Source organism: Leuciscus leuciscus (genome assembly GCF_965113295.1).
Source record: "Leuciscus leuciscus genome assembly, chromosome: 9".
NCBI classification, from domain to species: domain Eukaryota; kingdom Metazoa; phylum Chordata; class Actinopteri; order Cypriniformes; family Leuciscidae; genus Leuciscus; species Leuciscus leuciscus.
Window position 1 is genome coordinate 5,613,223 of NC_138733.1, and position 24,243 is coordinate 5,637,465.

General features: G+C 38.3%; 1 protein-coding gene and 1 long non-coding RNA gene across 2 annotated transcripts; one reads left to right on the plus strand and one right to left on the minus strand.

Moving 5' to 3' along the window:
- Positions 1 to 17,324: 17,324 nt before the first annotated feature.
- On the plus strand, positions 17,325 to 19,046 carry LOC309505627. Its single transcript, XR_014208524.1, has 3 exons — positions 17,325 to 17,716; positions 18,231 to 18,461; positions 18,618 to 19,046. It is a non-coding gene; the product is annotated as an uncharacterized lncRNA (long non-coding RNA).
- A 35-nt stretch (positions 19,047 to 19,081) lies between these two features.
- On the minus strand, positions 19,082 to 23,075 carry LOC309505626 (uncharacterized protein). Its single transcript, XM_082179037.1, has 10 exons — positions 22,734 to 23,075; positions 22,067 to 22,569; positions 21,622 to 21,920; positions 21,453 to 21,543; positions 21,256 to 21,372; positions 21,007 to 21,082; positions 20,663 to 20,920; positions 20,283 to 20,454; positions 20,039 to 20,187; positions 19,082 to 19,936 (listed from the first exon to the last, which is right to left on the minus strand). The coding sequence occupies exons 2-10, from the start codon at positions 22,208 to 22,210 to the stop codon at positions 19,746 to 19,748; spliced, it is 1,497 nt and encodes a 498-aa protein (XP_082035163.1). The 5' UTR covers positions 22,211 to 22,569; positions 22,734 to 23,075; the 3' UTR covers positions 19,082 to 19,745.
- Between the last annotated feature and the right edge of the window lie 1,168 nt (positions 23,076 to 24,243).

The following is a 24,243-nucleotide window of genomic DNA, read 5'->3' on the forward strand; positions in this document are numbered from 1 at the left end:
GAAGAAAACTGAGTCTTTAAATCTCCTTTATAAATGCTTTACAAAGCATAACTAGTCCTCATTTTAGATTAGCTCACAAACATAGTTAACTGACCACTACTAAATGCTTTATAACTGCCTGAATCTACTACATTTACTCACACTTTCTAAGTGATCTTATTAGCCACTGACAACTCCTAAATAACCGGTTTGTAAATAATGCAATACTTCATTTAAAAATGATAAAGTGATCATTAATAAATTAAGAAAATACAATTATTAAACACATTATAGACATGCTTATAAATCAAGAATACAGCATTTATAACTGTATTTATAAACTGCTTATTAATGTATATTAATGCTTTATAAATGATGAATTAACTGTTTACTAATGCTTAACTAATGATAATAGCGTGCAGTTATTATAAAGTGTTACCTTTTTTTTAATTGACTAATACTAGATTAAATGTTTTATTATGAACTTTTAGCATGAAAAACAGAGTTTCAATTATTAAAAGTGTGTGCGTCGACTTTTTGTGACAAACGCCAGAACTCCTGTTATGATGTAGATTTTTTGAGGTACGCTCTTGTCATAAATTCATCTATTACTGTTCCTGCATAAATTGTAACAAAAAACAGTGCTGAAATATCTATTTAGGAGTCTTAGACCTTTCCAACGATATATAGTTTGTCATGATCAAATTAGGATTTAATTGTAATATAGTGAAGTAAACTTAGGCGTCCTGTATACGGTTGAAATAGGTAGATATTTGTATTAGCTAATGAATTTTTTACTGCATACCAGAAACATGCGTGTTTAGAGAGTTTGAGCCTTATTGAATGTTGGGGTAATTGGGGAGTTTTGCATATGATGGCTCGTATAATGAGAATTTTGTCCGTCTCTGAGAACGAAAAAAATACTGCAACTTTCAAAACTCATTCAGTCCAGAAACCTTCTCATGCAAAACCTTGTTCAAAAAAACATCCAAGCCCATCCATTCAGATTCTATTATTCCTAAACGGCAAACGAGCCAACGATAACTTTCAAAGGCAAATAATATTTATATAAATGTCTTTGAAGGATGTTCTGTAAGAGTCGGAGAAGGTGAACGTTGTCATGAAATGCTAAATTATCAATGATTCTGGAGGAAAATACATTGTAATTGGACCACAAGAGAGAAAAATGGAGTACATGCAGCAAACGGCATTTTCAAACAATGTTTCAGGAACATCAAAAGTTAGTCAGAGTGTGTGTTTTCACCTGGTACCAAATACATGACTGAAGAGGTAACCATAGCAACAGTAGGCCGTTTTGTATTAGCAACAGGATCAGAGCACTGTCATCATCACTCACTACTTTTATATAAATCTAGTGTATGTATATTAAATGGTTTTGCAATGTGCATATATAATAAATAAATAAATATATATAAAGATTTGTGTGTGTGTGTATGCATATGTATACTTATATATAAATGTATTATATAAAATGTAATTTATGTTTATTTAAATTAAGTTTTTTATTTTATTATATTTACATATCACAAAGCCATTGTTTGTAATAAATACATGCACACACATTATTATTATTATTATTTTAATTATTTTACATATCACAAAGGCATATATATATACACACATACACACATATATATGAAGAGTTCAGATGCAAAAGCCTCTAAGTGCCATCTAAGCTCGTATATTTAAGTTCAGTAATTTTATTACTTATTAAAGTAATTTTTTATAATATTTTTTTTAATAAAAAGTAATTTTATTACTTATTAATGTATTATATTTACATATCACAAAGCCATTGTTTGTAATAAATACATGCACACATTCACATTTTTTTTAATGGTTTTACATATCACAAAGGCCATATATATATATATATATATATATATATATATATATATATATATATATATATATATATACTTTTTAAAAATCATATTCACATGTCATATGTTTAACACAAAACCAAATTATGTCAATGTTTATTATTTTTAAGTCTTAAGTTAAGATTACATTTTTTGGTTAATAGAGGCCTGAAAGACAATTTGGATTGCAAAAGTTGAATCTCAACATCCCCAGAAAAAGCCTTTCATAAGTTTCTGGGCCTGAAAAAAACCCCTGAATAATATGAGCTTTGCTGTAAAGCCGCCGCAAATTGAAGATGTGAACTCACAGTTAGGACAGTTTATTTGATTTCTATCAACACCATTCTAGATCAAAATCTCTTTCAAATGAATGTTATTCCTGTAGCTTGAGTCTGGAGCTCTTTAATATCATTTCCACCTGGGCTTTGAGACGGTGTGTGATGGTTTTGTCCGGGCCGTTTTTAGCTCAGTGCTGAAGAGAGTGACGGCTCTAATTAAGTCAGACTGTCAAACTACAGAGCAGCCGAAGCCAAGATGGAGACGGGAGCTAACCAAGCTAAAAACACAGCTTTAGCATTCAGCTCTGCGTATATGATGATGCTGACAGAGATGGAGACTAATGTTGACTTCCCAACATATGTTCGGTCATGCATTGGTGAAATTGTTTAAAAAAAGAAAGGCTCTTGCAGGAATTCACAGCAGACGGAAGAGAGTTTTTGGCCAGCGATGCAGGATGAATGAAAGTCATTATTTACTCCAAACAAACCTGTGTGTTGCTGAGTTTGTGTGTGAGAATATCTGTTATATATCTGTAGCAGTTGGTAGAGACCATTCACATTTCTGTTTATATCTATTTATTTAAAATTACTTTGAATTATATGTTTACATACCACAAAACATTAGACAGAGACACAGAAAATCTGCTATGGGGTAATAATGGAACAACAGTTTTAAAAGTGATATTTTTCACTATTATTTACAACAGGTTCTGCATTTTCACGTTTTTAAATAAAACAATTTTTGTTATAAGAACAAATAAAAAGAACTTTGTGCATCCAAACCACTCCTTTTCTGGTAAAATAATGAACTTGGTTTTCAAAAGTCAGTGAATTTGTGACAGCTGGATGTAAAATGTTCTCTGTTTGTCACTCTCGGAGTAACATTTATTTTAAAAATCACTATCATTTAATTAATTAATTATCTTAATTAATTAATTTAATTAATTGTATCACTAATATCATTTATTAAAACCATGAAATAAACTTCATTCCGTAATATATATATATATATATATATAATCATATTTACATATCACAAACCCATTGTGTGTGACAAATGCATGCACACACATTATTTTTAGTTATTTATTTTAAATGATATCTACATATCACAAAGCTGTATAAATTCTGTTTGAGATTTGGTGGTTTACTGAAATGTCTGCATGAACAGTTGAAAGATAATTGAATTTATTACGCAATTTTAAGCTATAGTTACAGTTATACCTCAAAATAAGCACTATATTCATTTAATGTTTGCTTACAGTCACATCTAAGTCACATCTTGTCTAAATTTCATTTCTCCAGGATATTCATCTGGAACCCAATAACTTTCATTGTATGGATAATTTTTTGTGTTTCACAAAAGAAAGACATTCACACAGGATTGAATGACATGAGGGTGAGTAAATAATATCAGAATGATCATTTTTGGCTGAACTATCCCTTTAAGTCATTGACTGACTGACGGGAGATTTCAGAAACGGCCTTTAAATGTCTATGTAATTACATGAAAATGTTCCTCAGCTGCAGTTTGTTAGTTTGAGTCCTCACTGACAGATTCCACTCATACACGGTAAATTCAGCCTCTTATTAAATTAGAAACAGATTTGAATAAGTTATTAAAAATAATGAGACCCATAGCATTTAAACCCCAACGACAAACGTAATGAGCGCGACCCAGACCGAGGAAGAAGCGCTAGGAGAGACAGACAGATGAAGTCGTGTGTGGCAGAGAGACGCTGTATTGACATTTGGAGATGCTGTAAATCAGGGAAGAGGGGCGAGAATGAACTGTGCATCTCGTGAAATATTAGCATTGAGCGAATGGTGCGGGCGGACGGCTTTTAGCACGTCTCAAGAGTGATGCTTTTCTTCCCAGCTCAATCTAGACACGCTGTTATGAATGTAAACAATCAGCACACTCCAATCCATAAAACATCTGCGCAGACACCGCTGGAAAGTCGTGGTCACTGTGAATGGTTGTTGTATGGAAATTAACTGGAGATTTGTATTTTTGTGTTTCAATAACAAGCAAACAAAAAATCCTTATGTCAAAAGTGCCACTTTTATGCTTTTTCAGATGTAACCTTTCATGCAGTGTGAATGTCAAAGGTCTGCAATGTTTCAAAGATCAAAGTATAAATGCATAAATGGAGTTTTTGTCTCCTAAAAGAAAGAAGTGATTCTGAACTGAAACGAGTCGTCAGTAATTCCAGTCTCACTTCCTACTGAAAATACGTAACTAATTAGCATAATGCCAGCCTGTGGTCTTGATTGGCTGAACAGCGTCTCTTAGCTCCGCCCTCAAACACTGTAGTTTATCTGAGACTGGAAGAGTTTGGTTCGTGTTTTTCATGTGGAGAAGACGCTGTTTTCTGCTGACAAAGCAAATCCACTTTGATGAGATTGATACTAGGGGTGGGAATCTCTCGGCACCTCACGATTCGATTCGATTACGATTCAGATGGTATCGATTATTGATGCATCTTTGTTTTTTTTTTTTTGTTTTTTTTTTTTGACTACTCTGTACTTTTAAAGCAAAGTATTTATGATGACCCATAAAGAATTTACTTCCAATACGTCCTATATTATTTTTATTAATAAAACAAATGGAAGTGATTTGGCAAGTCAACTGTAATGTTACATTTGCCAACATATGTCCCAACATTGCAAAGAAAACAACAGGAAAATAAATGTGTGCCTGTACTATCAGCGTACTTGTAGTCAATGAATACAAACTTCAGCATATTCTGAATCTCTAACATAAAATAATAGACTTCTAACCAACATCCTCCTGTTATTTCCAATGAGCAATATAATCCTTCAGACAAAAACAAACAAACATTTTGCTGTAGCAAAATCACAAACAGTTTTCATTGAAAAATATAGAATTATGTACATACAAACATAATGCTTGTGGACTTACGCATATTCGGAATAATTAGTAACATACAAAACCGCTTTTATACACAACTAAATAATAAAGAGTTATGACTTGAAATGTTTGCTGTATACCACAATCAAAAACAGCTTATACTAAAGAAGTAAATGAACATCTGCAGAGAGCACAGTCAAAATGTCACTTGTTGTGACTGGCATTGCCCTGATACACACTGTGAGTGTGGAGGGCAGTATAACGCACGTATAACAGATCGGTTTACAGCATATTGATGTGAAAACTAAACAATACAGAAAGCAGCTCTCATACAGAAAATACTAAAGGGATAGTTCACTTTGAAATTAATTTTTGGTATGTTTTAGCTTACCTCAAGGGCATCCAAGATGTAGGTGTCTTTTTTTCCGCAGTAGTTTCAATTTTGATATTTTTAGGTCAAACCGTTCTTGTCTGTCAGTCATATAATGCAGGTCTATGGTCACGGTCTCAAAACACAAGCACAGAGTCCAAATTAAAACAATTCCCTGTCGTCCAAATTAAACAATTCCCCATCGTAAGTACACATTGATGGCCTAAGACACGAAACGAGCGGTTTGTGTGAGAAAACGAACAGTATTTATATCGTTTTTAGCTCTTATACACAGCCACGTCCAAGTGATCTGAGGGCGCTCGCCAGAGGTGGGACAAAGTCATTGTTATGCAAGTCACAAGTAAGTCTCAAGTCTTTGCCCTCGAGTCCCGAGTCAAGTCGAGTCAAAGATGAGGCAAGTCCCGAGTCGAGTCAAAAGTCAAAGCCAACAAGTCTCAAGTCGAGTCCAAAGTCCTACCATTTTAGTTTCGAGTCATTTCAAGTCCTCTTACCACAGAAATAAAATTTATACAAATCATGTACGTCTGTAAGATTTGTATTTATTTAAACCTCTTTTTATACAATGACATTAATCAAATACAGTAAAAAACAGAAAATTAAATTTTCACAAAAAATGCTTGTATTTCAACAGCATATTGCACTAGAACAATGCACAGCATGCAGCTTCAGTCCTGTATTGTATTAACCTCATATTGTAAAACAGTTTAACTTTCGAATTAGACATGGGTCGTTTTAGCCTAAACCTTTTTAAACATGTCATTGTCATCAATAAAATCCTCACTCCTCAAAATTATCACTTCTGAAAAACTGGACCAACCTGATAATATAATTGGAATGCGTGTTGCAGTGCGTATGCGGTGCAAGACCAGCACGCGCAATAGTGCTTTCACATATGCTGCGTTTGCAGTGCGTGATCCGCGGCTGTACCACAAATACATACTCACTATTATATTTCAAATCCAGAAGTTATTAGCATCTTTTATTTAAAAAAAAAAATTGTCAGCATTGCGATTCTCTTTGTACACACGTATACACTCTTTAATAGACGTATTCACGTTTAAATACAATTTAAACAACGTATTATTTAATGCATTACTCTTATATAATTATATATTAAGTTGCTCAAACAAGTGGTAAAATATTTAACCATGTACTTAAATCGCATAGCCTACATTTTAAATTAAAACTTAAAATTGACAAAAACAGCAGACTCATACTCTTTCTTTTGCATAATTTAAATCTTTATACAATAAATCTCGCATGTCACAAAGAACTTGTTTTTCCACCTCCACGAATGAGACGAGTGTTATGTTGCCTTGTTGAAATATGTATTTTCCCTTGATTTAGGCTACCCGGTCTTAACGTCTCAGCATTGCGATTCTCTTTGTACACATATACACTCTTTAATAGACGTATGCACGTTTAAACACAATTTAAACAACGTATAGGCCTATTATTCAATGCATACTTCTACTTATAAAGCAAGTGGTCAAATATTTAACCATGTAGGCTACTTGTATAAAAAAACAGCCGACTCTCATGTCTTTTATTTTATATTTAAATTAATACAATAAATCTCGCATGTCACAATAAGGAACATGTTTTTCCACCTCCACGAATGAGACGAGTGTCGTTCATTATGTCGCCTTGTTGAGGTAAATTGTAGTTTTCCTTGCTTTACCCTGGTCTTAAAGTGAAAATAGTATTTAATTAAATACATTTATGGTGAGATTACTACATTTTATTTAATTAATCGCGTTTATGGTGAAATTACTACATTTTTAGGTCAATCTGTGTTCATTTTGACCACGAAACATGCGATGTCACTTTAATTCAGCGCGTGCAGCACATGTGCAGCACAGCAGAAATAGACTCGGTGCGGAAACGATCGCGGCACTGCTGTATACGCACCGCACCTGGAACGGATCGACGGACTGCAACCGCGTGCAGTGTGAAAGCTCTAACCTGTTAACATGGGTACGGAAAAAAATACGCACCGCTGGCGCATACGCACTGCAAACGGAGTTTGTGTGAAACGGGCGTTAGATGCTGTCGAATCAAAACAACGTGGGACTACAGTGATTGGATGTCGTGCAGGCAGCGCGCGCGCTCGCTGCATGCATACAGCTTTTTTTCACAGATTCAGATAAACTGAGAGCGGCGCGGCCGTGTGGAAATTTTTTTCCCCAGTTTTCATGGGAAGTAGCAAGTCTTCTCGAGTCAAAAGGCGCAAGTCCAAGTGAAGTCACGAGTCATTGATGTTAAAGTCCAAGTCGAGTTGCAAGTCTTTGTACATTTTGTCGAGTCGAGTCTGAAGTCATCAAATTCATGACTCGAGTCTGACTCGAGTCCAAGTCACATGACTCGAGTCCACACCTCTGGCGCTCGCGCATCCTGGTGTGTGACGTGTACGCAGACTGGTGCATAGATATATATACACTAGATGTCGCTTTGTCTACGGCAGTTCATTGGAACGAATGTCTTTAAGGTGACATCTAGTGTATATATCTATGCACCAGTCTGCGTACACGTCAGATCAGATCACTCGGACATGTCTGCGTATAAGAGGTAAAAACGATATAAATACTGTTCGTTTTCTCATACAAACCGCTCGTTTCGTGTCTTAGGCCATCAATGTGTACTTACGATGGGGAATTGTTTAATTTGGACGACGGGGAATTGTTTTAATTTGGACTCTGTGCATGCTGTTTGAGACAAGTGACCATCGACCTGCATTATATGACTGACAGACAAGAACGGTTTGACCTAAAAATATCAAAATTGAAACTACTGCGGAAAAAAAGACACCTACATCTTGGATGCCCTTGAGGTAAGCTAAAACATACCAAAAATGAATTTCAAAGTGAACTATCCTTTAAATAAGTCACAATGAAATTGCCAATTTTCCATACGTTAGCTTTTAACGAAGAGGGTGCCGTTCGAATTTGGCGCTCAACCATCATGCGTCTCTGTTATGTGCACGCCACAGACTGTCCGCGCACTGTACGTCCGCTTTAGAGTTCCGCCTTTTGCGTTCCGTCAATATTATGTTATTAGGATTATCGTTATTATCGTCCACGTCCGCATCGCGATGCATCTAAAAAATTTTCTCCCACCCTTAATTGATACGGTAAAACCCACGCCATCGTCACTGTTCGTATCACTGTGTGCCAAGAGTGTCAAGAGCGTAGATTCAGATATGATAATGAGCGTTTGGTTTCTGACCAATCAGAGCCGAGCATCTCTCAGAGAGGCGGGGTTTAGAAAGACTGAATCTCCAAATTAACCGTTTCAGACACTGTGAGAAAAGAGCTAATGCTGCAGTGGATATGAGAAAATTAAAGTTTTATTTTATAATTTTCTTTTACCTTGGATGCACATAAACCTGTTATATTGTATTGTGCACATGAATATAGAGCAGTTTTATGTGCACATGCACGCTAAAAAATGAAGCGCAGACATTCTCTAATCGCTCTATTCGCTAATGGCTCTATTCATCCGCTGCTGCGATAATCACAGATACGGTTCTGTCTATGTAAATCTACTGCCACGTCTACACACTTTTAACATGACCTTTTAATTCTGATCGTCCATTAGTGATCTCTAGTCCTGCTCTTTCTCTCTCTGTCTGTGTGTGTGTGTGTGTCTGTGTGTGGCATTCACTTCTCCAATTAAATGAAGGATCACTGACAGTCAGCAAAGAAATGTCTCACATCTCCTCACCCATCAGAAACCTTTGCTGACAGCAGACAATGACTTGTTAGTTCCCTTCTTACCAGACTATCAGCACATGGCAACAATCCAGAACACCCTAGCAACATGACATCTACTTATCATCTGCTTATACTTGTGTATATCTTCTTGTGTAGTTAATCCAGGCAGCACAAGGATGCTAGTAATTCTCCCGCTCACCGTTCAGCATTACGCTCACATATCTGAAATCCAGTCCAAGAACAAATAGCATCTATTAGTTGAACAGCACAGGGTTTAATAAAGGACACATGAACACAAATCGCACAATTTAGCAGAGCGGTTTGATGGATGTCAAGCCAAACAATTCAGCAGTCCCTGCGGACGTCTGCAGCCTGAAGTTAACTCAGATTCATAACGCTATAATAACCCTGCCGGCTTGCTTTTAAATGTATTGTAAACGATTTGTGAAGCACCTCTACGCCAGAGCCCCGAAAATGAGTTTTTCTAATCACGCTGAAGGATTGTGCTGCATATATGGGTTTTGAAAGGGCTTCTGATGATGACGGTGATATGATATCATTAACATTAACGAGTGATTGAATCTAACTGAGTTTTAGGTGACATTTGTGCATATATATGTGTATATATATCTAGAATGCGACTATAGATAGACATGACTTTGCTATTTTTCTGCAGTTTGCTCCGGGTCATTCCTGTTCTGCAACACCTTCTGAAAATCAATCTTCTTGTGTTGAAATTAATTAAAGTGATTCTTTAGAAGGGTTTATCAGCTATTCAGATTTGTGTTTGGGTAAAACTCAGACACTTCATTTAATTAAACCTCTATTATTTACACCGTGACAAGGAAATAAACAGGATGTTAATAAAGAGCTAGTTAGTCATTGCTCATTGAGGGATTGAAATAGAACCAACTGCCAAAGAACTGCGCATTTTTGGACTAAACCAGTTGCCGTAGTCAGCTGTAGTGTTGTCAAAAATATCGATATTTCGATAAATAGCGATACTGAAATATCTGAACGGTACCAATACTAATTTCCCGAAGTATCGATACTAGCCGAGCTGTCACTTTCACTTCTCTCCAAAGGCGCGTTGACAAACACCACACGCGCACTCGTCTCATTCGCTCTGGTTAAATGGCAAAAGTGAAGTGAATGGGGCCGATCACACTTGACGCGTTTTTTGCAGTGAGAGGCGCCTATTTTCAATTGGTTTCCAGCGAGCGTTCTGCGTGCTGTTTATGCGCCTCGCGGGCCTTCCGTTTTAGTGATGAAAGCTCGTTGCTTGAACGCCCGGAGAGTGCGATGATGGAGGATAAACTTGTGGTGCTCTCGCGGGTTACCAGGAGCTTAACGACTTCACGAACCGTAACTACCACAATGTTAACAGAAAGTAAATAAAGTTAATAAAAGGCTGATTTGACGTTTACTTGACTGACAGAACAGCTGTTTCAGTGGTTGCCTAGCAACATAAAAAAACGCAGCGCACTGCTCGTTCTGTGTGATTGGGGCAGTGCTGTGTGCCTCGTGTTTTCGAACCTGAAAAATGCGTTAGGTGTGATCGGGGCCTAATATAGCAAAGCACCTGAAAGACCGACACCCGGATCTCTATAAATAATTTCGAGAGGTTGGTAACTCTTCTCATTTTAACATTTCTGAAACATTAACCAAGATGGCCTAGTATTGTTGTGTTGTCTCATTTTTTCACCGTAATTCTTAAAGTTAATATAATCTGACTGAGGAATCTTAGACAAGTAAATATTTTAACTGTGGTCAAATGTAAATTAACTTGTGCTTATTTAACTTTATTAAAAAAAAATATTATTTAATTCTGCAATTTGCCTTCATTAGCGATTATCATCAATTTGATTACACAGATACTAATTAAACTAAACTGAGCTAGACAATGACATCTCTGAATTCAATAATGAAATGCCTTTAACTGAAAATTGAATGTTTAATCTTATTATTATACATTACTGACACTCTATCCTCCAATTTGATACTGTTAAGTGCTTTGACACAATCTGTATTGTTAAAAGCACTATATAAATAAAGGTGACTTGACTTCATGTCTATCCAGTGAGCATTGTTTTCACGTGTGATGCACGTTTGCATTTAAATCTGTTCATCAAATAACGTTAATGTATTAACCAGCATTTATGTTTTTGAACAAGTGCACTACCTCAGGACATTTTTGTTCATGTCAAATATACCTCATTGTCATGTTCTAGACTTGTTATATTTAGCTTTAAGTAAAAAAAAAATACCCCCTTAATATTGTGGCAGTTTTTTTCTCCGTAGTATCGAAAATGGTATCGAATATCGATATTTTTGAAGGTATCGTATCGAAGTTAGAAATTCTAGTATCGTGACAAACACTAGTCAGCTGCGCTGTGCATTATGGGATGAGGAGAAATGTTTGTTGACAGTTTGCACTTTAAGCATGACAGCTCGCGGACAAACTTGGAGTTGTGAGGAGGTGAGGAGGTGCGGAGCCTGATAGAAATGTGGTCTGATGACCATATGTCCCAACTGTCAAAAACTATTTTAAAGAGAGAAAGGGCACAACATTACCTGATGGATCGTTGGTAATTTTTTTGGATGATGAGCATGTCACTGTTTAGCAACATTATGCACGCCTCCTCCTGACTTGCGATGTGCCTTCGCCGCGTGCAGTGCATTAACACATTATTTTCGAGCAGCATATCGCTTCATTCTCAAATATTATTGTTTGTCTAAAGTGGTGTAGACAAACTATATAATGAAATATGACCAGGGATACAATCAGCCCACGCAGTCGTCTCTCCATAGTAAACAGCGGCGTGTTGTCTGCCGGATTTTCCACCTCTTTGTTTACCTCTGGGAGTTCTTTAGGAATTTTCCCGCACGCTAATTCTGACCAATTGAAGTGCAGTTATGGAAATGCCTTCAAGACACATCTGGCCAATGAATGATGTGGATGCTGTCACGTGACTGCATTTTGGTTCGTTTTATCAACTCATAAACTGATTCGGACCAGAGCAATCAGTGTGGTGTGAAAAGGAACCAAAACGCCTGAAAAATGCTACAATGTATAATTTTTCGCCCTTGGTCTGGACCAAATGAACCGAACTACAGATGTGAAAGCACCCTGAAACTCAAGGCTTGTGTGACGCTCCCGGTCAGCAGTGATGAGGATTTACCAATAGTGTCCGAGGAGGAACAAACAGAAACTGGCGACAGGGTGTTGGGCTCCGAGAGCAATGAAGGCTATCCCGTTCTCTCCGAGACAACAGAAGTTCTGTCAGGACCACTATCGTCAAATACGATTGATAATTAGCATACCGTTTGTATTGGCGGTATGGTTTTGTTCTGGGCAAGAACTCCCTGCGCATCCATGTAGCCTAGCATGGATAAGAGCAGCAATACCCCCCCCCCCCCTTAGGGTAAACAGAACAGAACCAACATGGATGTATTGCAGACATTTATTATTAATGTCAATATTTTAATGTACAACATAATTTGAGAATTTAGTCTGATTCAAGGGGGGATCAGAATGCCTGACTGACGAGAGGTGGAGCTGGGGAGGGAGGAGGGTAATTCGCTCCTGAGAAACGCAGGGGTGGTGGTGGCGCAGTGGATAAGACACATTAGTGCTGGGCGGTTTGACCAAAAATTGATATCACGGTTTTTTGCAAAATTATGCCGGTTTACGGTTTATGACGTTTTTTTTTATTTTATTTTTTTTATGCATAGTCAGGTGTTCAATGCATTTTCTACTGGTTGAGAGAGGAATTAATGCAGTAAATTGACTTAGGATGGTCTATTTTACTGTCATTAGTGAATATTGTAGAATAATTCCACACTAGTAATACAGGTTTGCATGGCCCCAGAAAATTATGCTGTTGTTTACAAATAAAAGCCATTCATGATTCTAATGAAGTGAGGAATCAGAATGCAAAGACAATTGCAGTCAAAATACAGAACTTTTATTTTTATATTTTATTTTGAACAACACAATTAGAACAACTTGGAATACTTTTGCTAGTTCAAGTACAAGCCCAGGAACATGACGTGCATTCAAGTAAATATAAAAAGGAAACTTGTCTTGCATTGCTTTTGAGGTCTATAAAAAAAAAAAATAGTAAAACAAAATTATGCAACTTGCATTAGTTATTCCTTCAAAAGTATTGCTTCGAAACCAGAACAAACATATCAAATAAATATAAAGTGTTCTTGATATTCCAAGACGTGTTTGCGGCTAAGGTGCTGGAGCAAATTCAAATTGCTCGTGTTGCCGCCTTTGGCGAGAATTTTAGCCCGACAGCACTTACATAAAATTGTTGTTTGGTCGACGTCGGATTTTTGGAAACCAAAAAACCTCCAAACAACAGACCCGGCTCCTCTTTTTGGCACAAGTTCTTCTGTGTCATGTTCTACTAATTCTTCAGCAGCATCCATCGTCCCTGTAACGTAACAGCGCACTGCTGTTTGTTTACCCTCACTCGTCACTGCTTAGAAGTGCAACATTGTAAAGGGTCCGTCTGAAACAGTGTCGCGCAGCGTAACGTTCGTTCCGAACGTTGTGTAATTAAATACACCGGTATGGCGGTTTATTAAAAATCAATATCGTAACGAAAATATAAACCGGTTTTCGGTTTGAACCGGTTTACCGCCCAGCACTAAGACACATGCCTTTGGTGTGAGAGACCCGGGTTCGAATCCACTGTGAGACACCAATGTGTCCCTGAGCAAGACACTTAACCCCTAGTTGCTCCAGAGGCATGCGACCTCTGACATATATAGCAATTGTAAGTCGCTTTGGATAAAAGCGTCAGCTAAATGAATAAATTTAAAATGTAAATGCAATAGCTGCTGATAATACTGAAGGAGCTTATTTATGTGATAGGCGTCGTATTCCTATAGGTAGACGTGGATCAGCTGAGAGTCACTGATACGAGTTTGACTAACGGAATGGTTTGAGGAACATGATGAAGAGTTCAAGGTGTTGCTCTGACCTCCAAACTCGCCAGATCTCAATCCAGCTGAGCATCTGTGGGACGTGCTGGACCGACAAGTTCGATCCTCGGCGGCTCCACCTCTCAACCTACAGGTCTTGAAGGATCTGCTGCTAAAGTCTTGGTTCCGTAGACCACAGGACTCCTTCAGGGCTCTTGTAGAATTTATACCTCGACGGGTCGGCACTGTTTTGGCAGCACACGGAGCAGCATTATATTCGACAGGTGGTCATAATGTTTTGGCTCATCAGTTTGTGTGTATATATATATGATATATATATATATATATATGTGACTGTGCCATCTGGACCATCTCATTTTCCACAGATATGCTGCTCTAGAAATCCATTGTTCATCTGTGAGCTTGTGAGGGAGTCTAGAACGCCTCGCTGGATGTGTTTTATTGAATAAGTTCACAGAAATGACACGCAACACAAAACCCTTTTGAAAGCAAACTCTGATGCCAGGGAATCATGTCGTTATTGCAGTAATATCTCTATGTCGGGTATGATATGGCATGGAATATTTCTCGAGGAGAGAAAAATAGGGCAGCGCTGAGATTTGACACCAGGAATGTGAAATTACAGTCAGTTTGAGTTAAATTTTCTTTGCATTCAGATGGATATGCTTCCTCATGCACAACCAAATATCTCTGGATCTCTGCCGCCATTGGCTGTGTTATGATGAACCTGATGAAAAACCCCACAGAAAGAGGAGAGAGGGAGTTTCTCTCCGTTCTATAAAGCAAATCTCTGCTGATTTAAGGGCTCTGTAATTTAAGACCTTCAGACACCGCAAGAGCTTTATTGCAGTGAGTGCAAACATATCAGCTCAAACATCATGAAAAATACTGACCTAATATCTGCTACAGGCCAATAGTGTGTGTGTCTATCAATGATGAAGATGTGTACCGATGAAGATGTGTATCATTTTTTTCAACAAGTAGCAGTATAATTACACAGTTTTTACATCAAACATTAATTGTTTCTAGTTTAATTGGTTGTCTGTTCAAGTTTGTGGTCACTATACTTGAGATCATAAAGTCAAACTTCACATGACTTTTAGTGATGCAGCATTAAACTGAGACATGAGATAAGCAGCTAAAGCAGATGCTGTTTCTTTCTAGACACTCCTGCTTTGTCTGGCTGAGGTTTTTAATATTTGGTTTGGCAATAATGGCCTCTTGAGCTTTAAGATCTTTAAATTCTAGTCAGATTCTCTCTAGATAGGTTTATGAAGTGCCCACAGCTTCAGCATAATGAGGCTTGACATTTACTGTTGGCCTTGAGAGAGAACAGTCAGAACATGAACCTGAATTTTGTGCAACTTTAATGTGTCCTGTTTAAAGCAAAGGTGTTGTGATTTTAAATAAAATACCCATTTTATGAAGAAATTGTGAATTGTGTTTGTCCATGCAAACGTTGCAAAAGCACATTCATGCTGTGGTGTTGTGAGTGGTCGCCAGGGCATTACTTTGTGGTTGCTAGAGTGTTAAGCATGTTGCTAGGGTGTTTGGGTGGTTTCTATGGTGTTTCCAAATGGTTGCTAAGGTGTTCTGATCTGAATGTTTTAAGCATTTTGCTTTGCAGGTAATAGGGTGTTTTGGGTGGTTTCTAGGGGGTTGCTATGTTGTTGCTAAGATATTTTAAGTGTTTTATAGCATGTTGCTATGTAGTTGCTAGAGTGTTTGGATGGTTTCTATGTTGTTTCAAAGTGGTTGCTAAGGTGTTCTGCTCTGAATGTTTTAAGCACTTTTCTCTGCAGTTTAAAGGGTATTTTGGGTGGTTTCTGTGGTGTTTCCAAATGGTTGCTAAAGTGTTCTGAATGTTTTTGAAGCATTTTGCTATGCAGTTGCTAGGGTGTTTTGGGTGGTGTCTATGCTGTTGCTTTGTTGTGTCTATTATTGTTTTTAAGCACAATACCATGCACATTTACATTTAATCATTTAGCATTTAAATACTTTTATCCAAACTGATTTACAAATGAGGAGAACAAAAGCAATCAAACCAACAATAGGGCAACAATATGCAAGTGCTGTGACTAGTCTTAGTTAGTCCAACACAGTACATGTAGCAAGTTTTTTTTTAAATAGATACAGTATAGTAAGTGTTAGTATAAATGAGTCAAGTGTTGCCTAAAAAGATGCGTCTTCAGCAGTTTCTTGAAAGTGGCTAAAGACACAGCAGCTCGGGTTGAGTTAGGCAGATCATTCCACCAGCAGGGAAATATCTGGGAAAGTGACTGTGCCTTTTTGGGATGACACCACAAGGTACCGTTCAGTTGCAGAACGCAAGCTTCTGGATGGCACATATGTCTGGAGTAATGAGTTTAGGTATAGGGGTGCAGAGCCAGCGGTTTTTCTGTAGGCGAACATCAGTGCCTTGAATTTGATGCGAGCAGCAATTGGCAACCAGTGCAAGTTTATGAGGAGAGGTGTGACGTGCGTCTCTTCGGCTCTCCCTCACTGCTGTATTCTGGCTCAGTTGTATAGGTTTGACAGTGATGCTGAAAGGCCTGCCTAGAGAGCATTACAATAGTCCAGTCTGGATAGAACAAGTGCTTGGAAAAGGAGTTGTGTAGCTCCGATAAGAAGGGCCTGATCCTCCTAATGTTGTATAAGGCAAATCTGCATGAACGGGCATTTCTAGCAATGCGGTCTGTGAAGTTCAACTAATCATCAATCACAACTCCAAGGTTCCTGGATGTCCTTGATGGAGTTATGGTTGATGAACCTAGCTGAATGGAGAAGTTGTGATGAAGTGTTGGGTTGGCTGAGACTAGAATAATTTCTGTCTTCGCAAGGTTGAGTTGAAGGTGGTGGTCCTTCATTCAGCAAGAAATGTCTGTCAGGCAGGCTGAGATGCGAGCAGCTACCGTCAGATCGTCTGGTTGGACTGAGAGGTAGAGTTGTGTTTCATCAGCATAGAAGTGATATGAAAAACCATGTTTCTGAAGGACAGATCCTAGTGATGACATGTAGATGGAGAAGAGAAGCGGTCCAAGCACTGAGCCCTGAGGCACTCCAGTAGCTAGATGTTGAGACTTCGAAGCCTCACCCCTCCATGACACCCTGAAGGTCATACCTGAGACTTAAACCATTGGAGTGCAGTTTCTAGGGTGTTTTGCGATTGTTTCTAGTGTTGCTATGCTGTTGTTATGGTACTTTGGCTGGTTTCTATGGTTACCAAGTTATTTGAATGTTTTTAAAGTGTGTATGTCAGGTTAAAATTTTTTTTTAGATATATTAAATAATGTTTAGATGTCTGAGTGAAAATGTAATTATCATTAAAATTATTACTGTAATTGCACTACAGTAAGCTTTATAGCCATTTCTGTCAAGATCATATTTTTAAAACGCCGCTGAGCTGTGACGTCATAAGAGGGAGACGTGCCAAAAAAGTTCTATTCAAGTATGGAGAGTTTTGAGTCTGAGGAGATCCAAAATCCCCCTCAAACCTACGATGGCCCACAGCCATACAATTTTGAGCCTCCCAGGCGTGAGACGAATGAAGAGACAAACAGAAATTTAACTACTTCCTATCGAAGAACCATAAACATCTGGTGTGAAGAGAACCAGTGGAGAGTTGGTCAGGTGTCTTGGTAAGTATAGGCATAACTTAGAGGTGGAACGGTACATGTAAAAGCATTGAACCGAAACAGTACGGTGCATGAATATACACTGAGAATACACGGCATAAAAATAAATAAAACTCGCGTGCAAATTAATTAATGCGGAACTACTGTTAGTCACGCGGGTTATTTAGGGACGCCAAATCTGTAGCTCCGCCTCAGCTCTGAAGCGCCGTGGCTATAATGAACAGGCTGCGATGTCAAGATTGCAATGCTGGAATATGTTGGTTGGTTCGGTGTGTGTGTGTGTGTGTGCGCGAGTGAGAGAGAGAAAGAGATAGGCGCGGACGCGATCGAACAGTGGAAACATAAAAACATTCTCCGTCATTTTGTTCAGGACATCATTCAAACTGCAAAGTGTTTACTTATATTTGTGTACACTCTCAATAAAACAAAACATTCTGCTTACACAATTACTTAATCTCATTATTATTAAATATCAATAAAAAATTGAGCAAAATTTTTTTATCGTTTTGATTCATAGGTGTCTATGTGGGCAATGCCAGCCCATGGCCTCAGCTGTAGAGAGCATGTGCTGCAGAGAGGTGGGTGCATTCTGGGCCCTGGTTGAACAGCTTACCCCTCTGCCAGATCATATAACATGCCTCACACAACACCCTAGTTTTGAGGCATGCTGTCTGAACCCCTTTGTTCTCAAGATTGCCTACTTGAACTTCAGGCAGGAACATGGACCTCTAGAGGCTAGCAGTCATGAGTACGTTAACACATTTAAATTTTTTTATGAACAGTTTCATTTTCATCAGAAAATTTGTCTAGTGAACCACAATAATAAGTGGTTCTGCAAGTGCATTATAATAAAACAATTCAGTTATCCATATCCAATTAAACTGTTACATCCCCCTATCCTTAGGCAATACCGCTACACAGCATATAGACAGGTGGTACGTTGGGCCTATGGCATTCTGGGGAGGCACATCCGGAGGCCCTTGCCTTCTTGTGTTGTTTCAGACATCAGAAGACAGTTTCAAGAAGGTGGAACATACAAAGGTTTTGATTGGCCTCCTTTGGGTGAATATTAATAAAAATTAATTCTTATCACAAGCTGTCATATAGTATGACTCGTACTGTATAGCAAGGCTTACTTAGCCTACTACTCGTCCTACCTTTGACAAGCATAAAATAAACCATACTGGCAGTCAGGATTAAAAAAAAAAAAAACACTACACAGAAGACAATTCTATTTACAGAAAATGTGTTTATTGACAGAAGGTTATGAAATAAACAAAAGTAGACAAAACCAAAACATGCAGCATGCAAACAGGATTAGTACCCAGAGACAAACTTTACACACACCACAGTGCACCACAGACACACCACAGTGCATAAACAGAAAGCAGATAAAATAATGTGTGAAACACAGAAAGGTGATAAGGCACTACCCACAGTTACCCACAATTAGGCACCAACAATTACGTGCAAACAAAAGTAGACAAAACCAAAACATGCAGCATGCAGACAGGATTAGTACCCAGAGACAAACTTTACACACACCACAGTGCACCACAGACACACCACAGTGCATAAACAGAAAGCAGATAAAATAATATGTGAAACACAGAAAGGTGATAAGGCACTACCCACAGTTACCCACAATTAGGCACCAACAATTACATGCAAACAAAAGTAGACAAAACCAAAACATGCAGCATGCAGACAGGATTAGTGCACACACAGACAAACTCAGTTGAGTTACACAGAAACAAGGGTTAAGAACAGCACACCAAAAAAAGTTAGAAAGTATAAAAAAGAATCCACAATACATACCCACTCTTGACGTTGTCATGGATCATAACTATAAACACATGTTATTCAAACAGCAAGATTTTTAAAATTGGTCAACTCTGCAAAATCACAGTACTGTATTAGAGATGGTGGAAATAGGGAGATTACCCAGAAGAATGCAGTAAGCAAGATTGTGTAACAATAAAAACAAACATTTATACAATCAAGATAATAATTAGTAAATGAATTATAAAATCTAATGGCTTTTGCTAAAGCGTGATTGTTGAGCTAGGTGAAGACTAACTGCCTCCTCCTTTGAAATTATGTGGCCAGATTTGGAGAGGGGAGCAGGTGCATCAGAACCCAAGGCAGCACTGCACTCTTGTAGAGCCTTTGGTGATCTAGAGTACCTGTCTTGGAGAGATTCCATGAGTGCTGATGCATAACCTGGGTTATAGAAAAACATGTATATTCAGTAACATTACCAATGACTCATGCTCTAAAACAAGTACATCTCACAATATGACAGAACTGATTGAAACTGCTAACCATATGAAGGCTGCTGCTTGATGGGGCGCACAACCCAGCCACCTTTACGGAACCTTGGGTAGCTCACAGCATAGCACTCCTCACCGTCAGCCGTCCGCGCAACCTCTCGACTACTATTGTAGTTGTAATGTAGAGCTGCCAAAAAAAGCCTGAAGAAAAGCAAAAAAAAAAAAACAGAGTATGAGACTGACATGTCTAGAATGATGAAATAACGACACAGGTTATTCCATTGCATAGCACTGACCTACTGTACATTCCAAGATATGAAAACCCAGTGTGTTTGGGTGCAAAGTGGAGGATGAGGGAGTGAAATGCCTCCAACGAGTATGTCTGGTACTGTGGGGATAGCTGCCGTATATCCTTCAGTAGTGCTGCCCTAGTAGTCACACTCTCCAATTTCGTTGCTACTGTTGAGCCTGCATGGACATGTTTTACTGATATTACTACATGTTCTTTGACTGTACACACAGATGAGGAATATCAGTATAATTTCTTTCTTCACATTTACCAAAACCATACAAATATGTTATAGCTGGAGTACACCTGTAGCAAAATATACCAAGCATAAACCACGACCTTGAATATCAGAGCATTATTGCATTCTTTAACATTCTGATGGTGTACCTGGTTCTAGCCACTGCTTGTTTCGCTGTTCCCCCTCCAGAGGTGGGTGTGAACAGCAGGGAAATGCAGGGGTGTCATGTTCATGAATATCCTGAACATGGTTCACCAGGCTTTGCCATTTGGCCTGCATCACATCTGGATCACCATCAGGAGTTGAAGCAGCAGTCCAGTACAGGTGGTTGACAATGGCTGGCTTCCACAGCTTCAGGTCCTCACAGTGCCTTTCTTTAGCGGCAGCATCCAAAGCCTTCCCTAGACCTGTTTCAGAACCAAAACAAAGTATTGATGGAAATGTATTTACAAGACTTAACTTTATAAAAGGCTACCAACAACAGGATACATACTTTTTCCAACATGCCAGACATCAAAGAAATGTTTTGTTCCTTCAGAACACAGCTCCTCTCGCACCCATTTGGCAATCTGTGTAGAAAGACACAACCCCTCAAATACAGAAATAAAAACTAATGACTCACTCAAAAAGTGCACCTCTACCAAGGCTCGAATAACTATTTGTGGTTGTGTCAGTCTGTCAGGAGTCTGTCTAAATGTGAAAATACTACAGACATTGTATTACTATAAATATACAACTTTACCTGCCGATGTCTGTCTGTGGTGAGGGTCGACACATGTAGGTTCTGGTTCTTTAAAAAAAACATGCTGCGCTTCAGACCCTCAAGCTCACACCAGGTGCTGTTTGGGACCTCAGAGCTCTGTAACATGTCACAGACAGTGTAACACTTGAAATCTGGTAGTGGAACTGAATTTTTTTTTTAGATAGCATAATACTCACCTGGACAAGCTGAAGATCTATGATCTTGTTTGTTCTCTCCTCTATCAAGGAGTAAGTGCCATACTTTGCACAATGCCCAGGGGAATCTGACCTAAGAATGTTAAAAATTGAATTAATGAGTTGCAATGTAAACATTTTCCATCTTAGATGATGCCAACAGTGCATTTACCTGCAGTCACCAGAGATTGCCAGTCCGCCGCCCATCTCCTTTAGTTCCCTAATGACCCCTGTCTGTTCATTCTGCCAGGCCTGCATAACGACTGGGATTGTGTAGAGGTGCTGGTGGCGGAAGAAAGTCCTCGCACTGATGCACTGAAGACCAAACAGTGCCAGCATCCTCAGCGTTTGTGTGGCCATACAACCCGAAAAATGTATGGCCCCACTGAGAAGAAGGTTGCAAACAGGCATATTTCTATGCAACATGGGCTGATTCTGCCAATAACGCTCATAGCCACATGTTGCACAGACCTAGATGTATAGAATGCAAAAAAAAAAAAAAGTACAACTTTGTTAGGAGTCACAATTACACCTTGAAATGTATAACTCAATTTCACTAAAAACTATACGGTTTATTTAAATTGTATAAACAGTGGAATTTACAAACATCATCTTACTTGTTTTATTTTGATAAAAGTTCCCTCCTTCTGGTTCATGCTACCCTTGCTTTCCCCACAACATGCAGGGCAAATTGTGAATAGGGACATCAACTGGCTTTCACAGACAATAAACTTATCAGCCATGCTGAAAAACAAACTCATTCCTGTTATTCTCTAACTGTCCTATCACAATAAAGGCAAAAATGCTCAACAACTATACTTAAAGCACACATTCACAGAACCTTCGAACCACAACAGAATTTCTTGACAGTCAAAATCTAAAACCAAAGTAGTCTAATTGCCTTACTTGAGTTCTGGGTTAGACTCCTGTGGCAGTGATGAGTCACTCATCATCTCCTCCTCCTCCTCTGGCATCCATGACATATCATGGTCACTGTCTATGAGAGAGCTGGTCTCATCGTCACTTTGAACAGGACTGGGCAGAGGGGTTGAAGTGGTCTTGACTTTTGGTGTTACTGTCTGTGTCCCCACACTGACCATCTTCGGCCTTACCTGAACAGCTGTGATTAAATGAAGGCCTTGCATTATAAAAAGACACAACCAAACCAATATGACAGCCTGGGTTACACACTCTAGAGTGGGTTCGCCAACTAGAAACTAAATCTGCGTTAAATAGCGCCACAGTGACAAGTCAACCTCAGATATAAGACCAATTATATCCTACCTGCTGAACGTCGCAAAGGTCTAATGTTGCACTGTGAGCCACTGTGATGGACAGATGCTGGTGGGTAATAGGCATCTGGGTCTACCTCTGGTTCTGGGTCAACATCCACTGTATGGCTGACTGTGGGTGCATCCATCCGTGACGGTCCCGCTGCATCTTCCAAAAGCTGAAGGAAATAAAGCAGTCAACATACATCCTTGAACAAACGGACTAATGATATTTTACTGCATTTTTAAAACAGGAAGAGAATAATGCGAAACACAAAAATTACAACATAATGACAAGGTTGCTGACTATGATCACAACGCTAACGTTAGCTAGGCAATTGCTACAATCAAATGAGTATTTGGGTCATTCCTGGTATGCGGTGACATTTTGGCTTCATAAGTGTTGGGAAAAAAAGTACATGATTTTCATGTTTTTAGCATTCTACCAAAATAGTGACATGTTTAACTATAAGGAATACATATTGGTCAAGCTCAGGGACTCAAAAAATAATTATTATGGGTAGATTGTTCAGACACTGTCCATGAAAATATTCCACCCTGTTAGTGACATACATATACATAGTTATCACAACATGTTAATAATGTAAATGTTAAACAATAATGAACTTTTCTTGGGTAGTATATGTCCCTTATGCCATCTTAGATTTTTTTTTTTTCTTGAAACAAGCAAAACAATTTTTGATGAATAGTATATGTCTTGATTATTAAAAACAGGTACTTTTTGTGGCCATTTTTGCAAATAGTATAAATAATAATAAAAAAATTGGCTCAAAAACATATATAGCCTATGCTGTTCGTGCTCCTCACCTCACAAAATAAGACAAAAGTATACCAAACATTTAACGTTGCTGTCAAATAATTTATTTAAAATGACTTGTCTAACAGGGTGGAAAGGAGCATAACAGGGTGGAACGGAATATAACAGGGTGGAACGGAATATAACAGGGTGGAACGGAATATAACAGGGTGGAACGGAATATAACAGGGTGGAACGGAATATAACAGGGTGGAACGGAATATAACAGGGTGGAACGGAATATAACAGGGTGGAACACCAGTGTTAAAAGGTTCAGTGGATGAGCTTTTTGTCATTGTCCTGCATGGTTTGCCATCAGTAATGTGTGGAACTGCACCTATATAATACTGTTTCAAAACAATAAAAAAAAAAAAAATCAAATTTCCTTTGGGGGAGGGACACAAAAAATAGCTATGTGGTTCCTTATCACAATCAATCATGGTGGCAAAACAATTCTCTCTTCAGATGGCTAGAGAAATATTTACAAATTAGAGAAGACAGACATAATAAATTAAATTTGTATGTATTTATATTTGATTAAAAATAAAGATACTATAATTCATTTGAATTAACTAGATTAAGAAACGTATACAAAATTCCATTAGAATTTCCACCCTGTTAGTTTCACATTCCACCCTGTTAGGTTTATAGACCTAACAGGGTGGAAAATTCTGAGCTAAGTTAGTCATATCTCTTGGAGTGATCA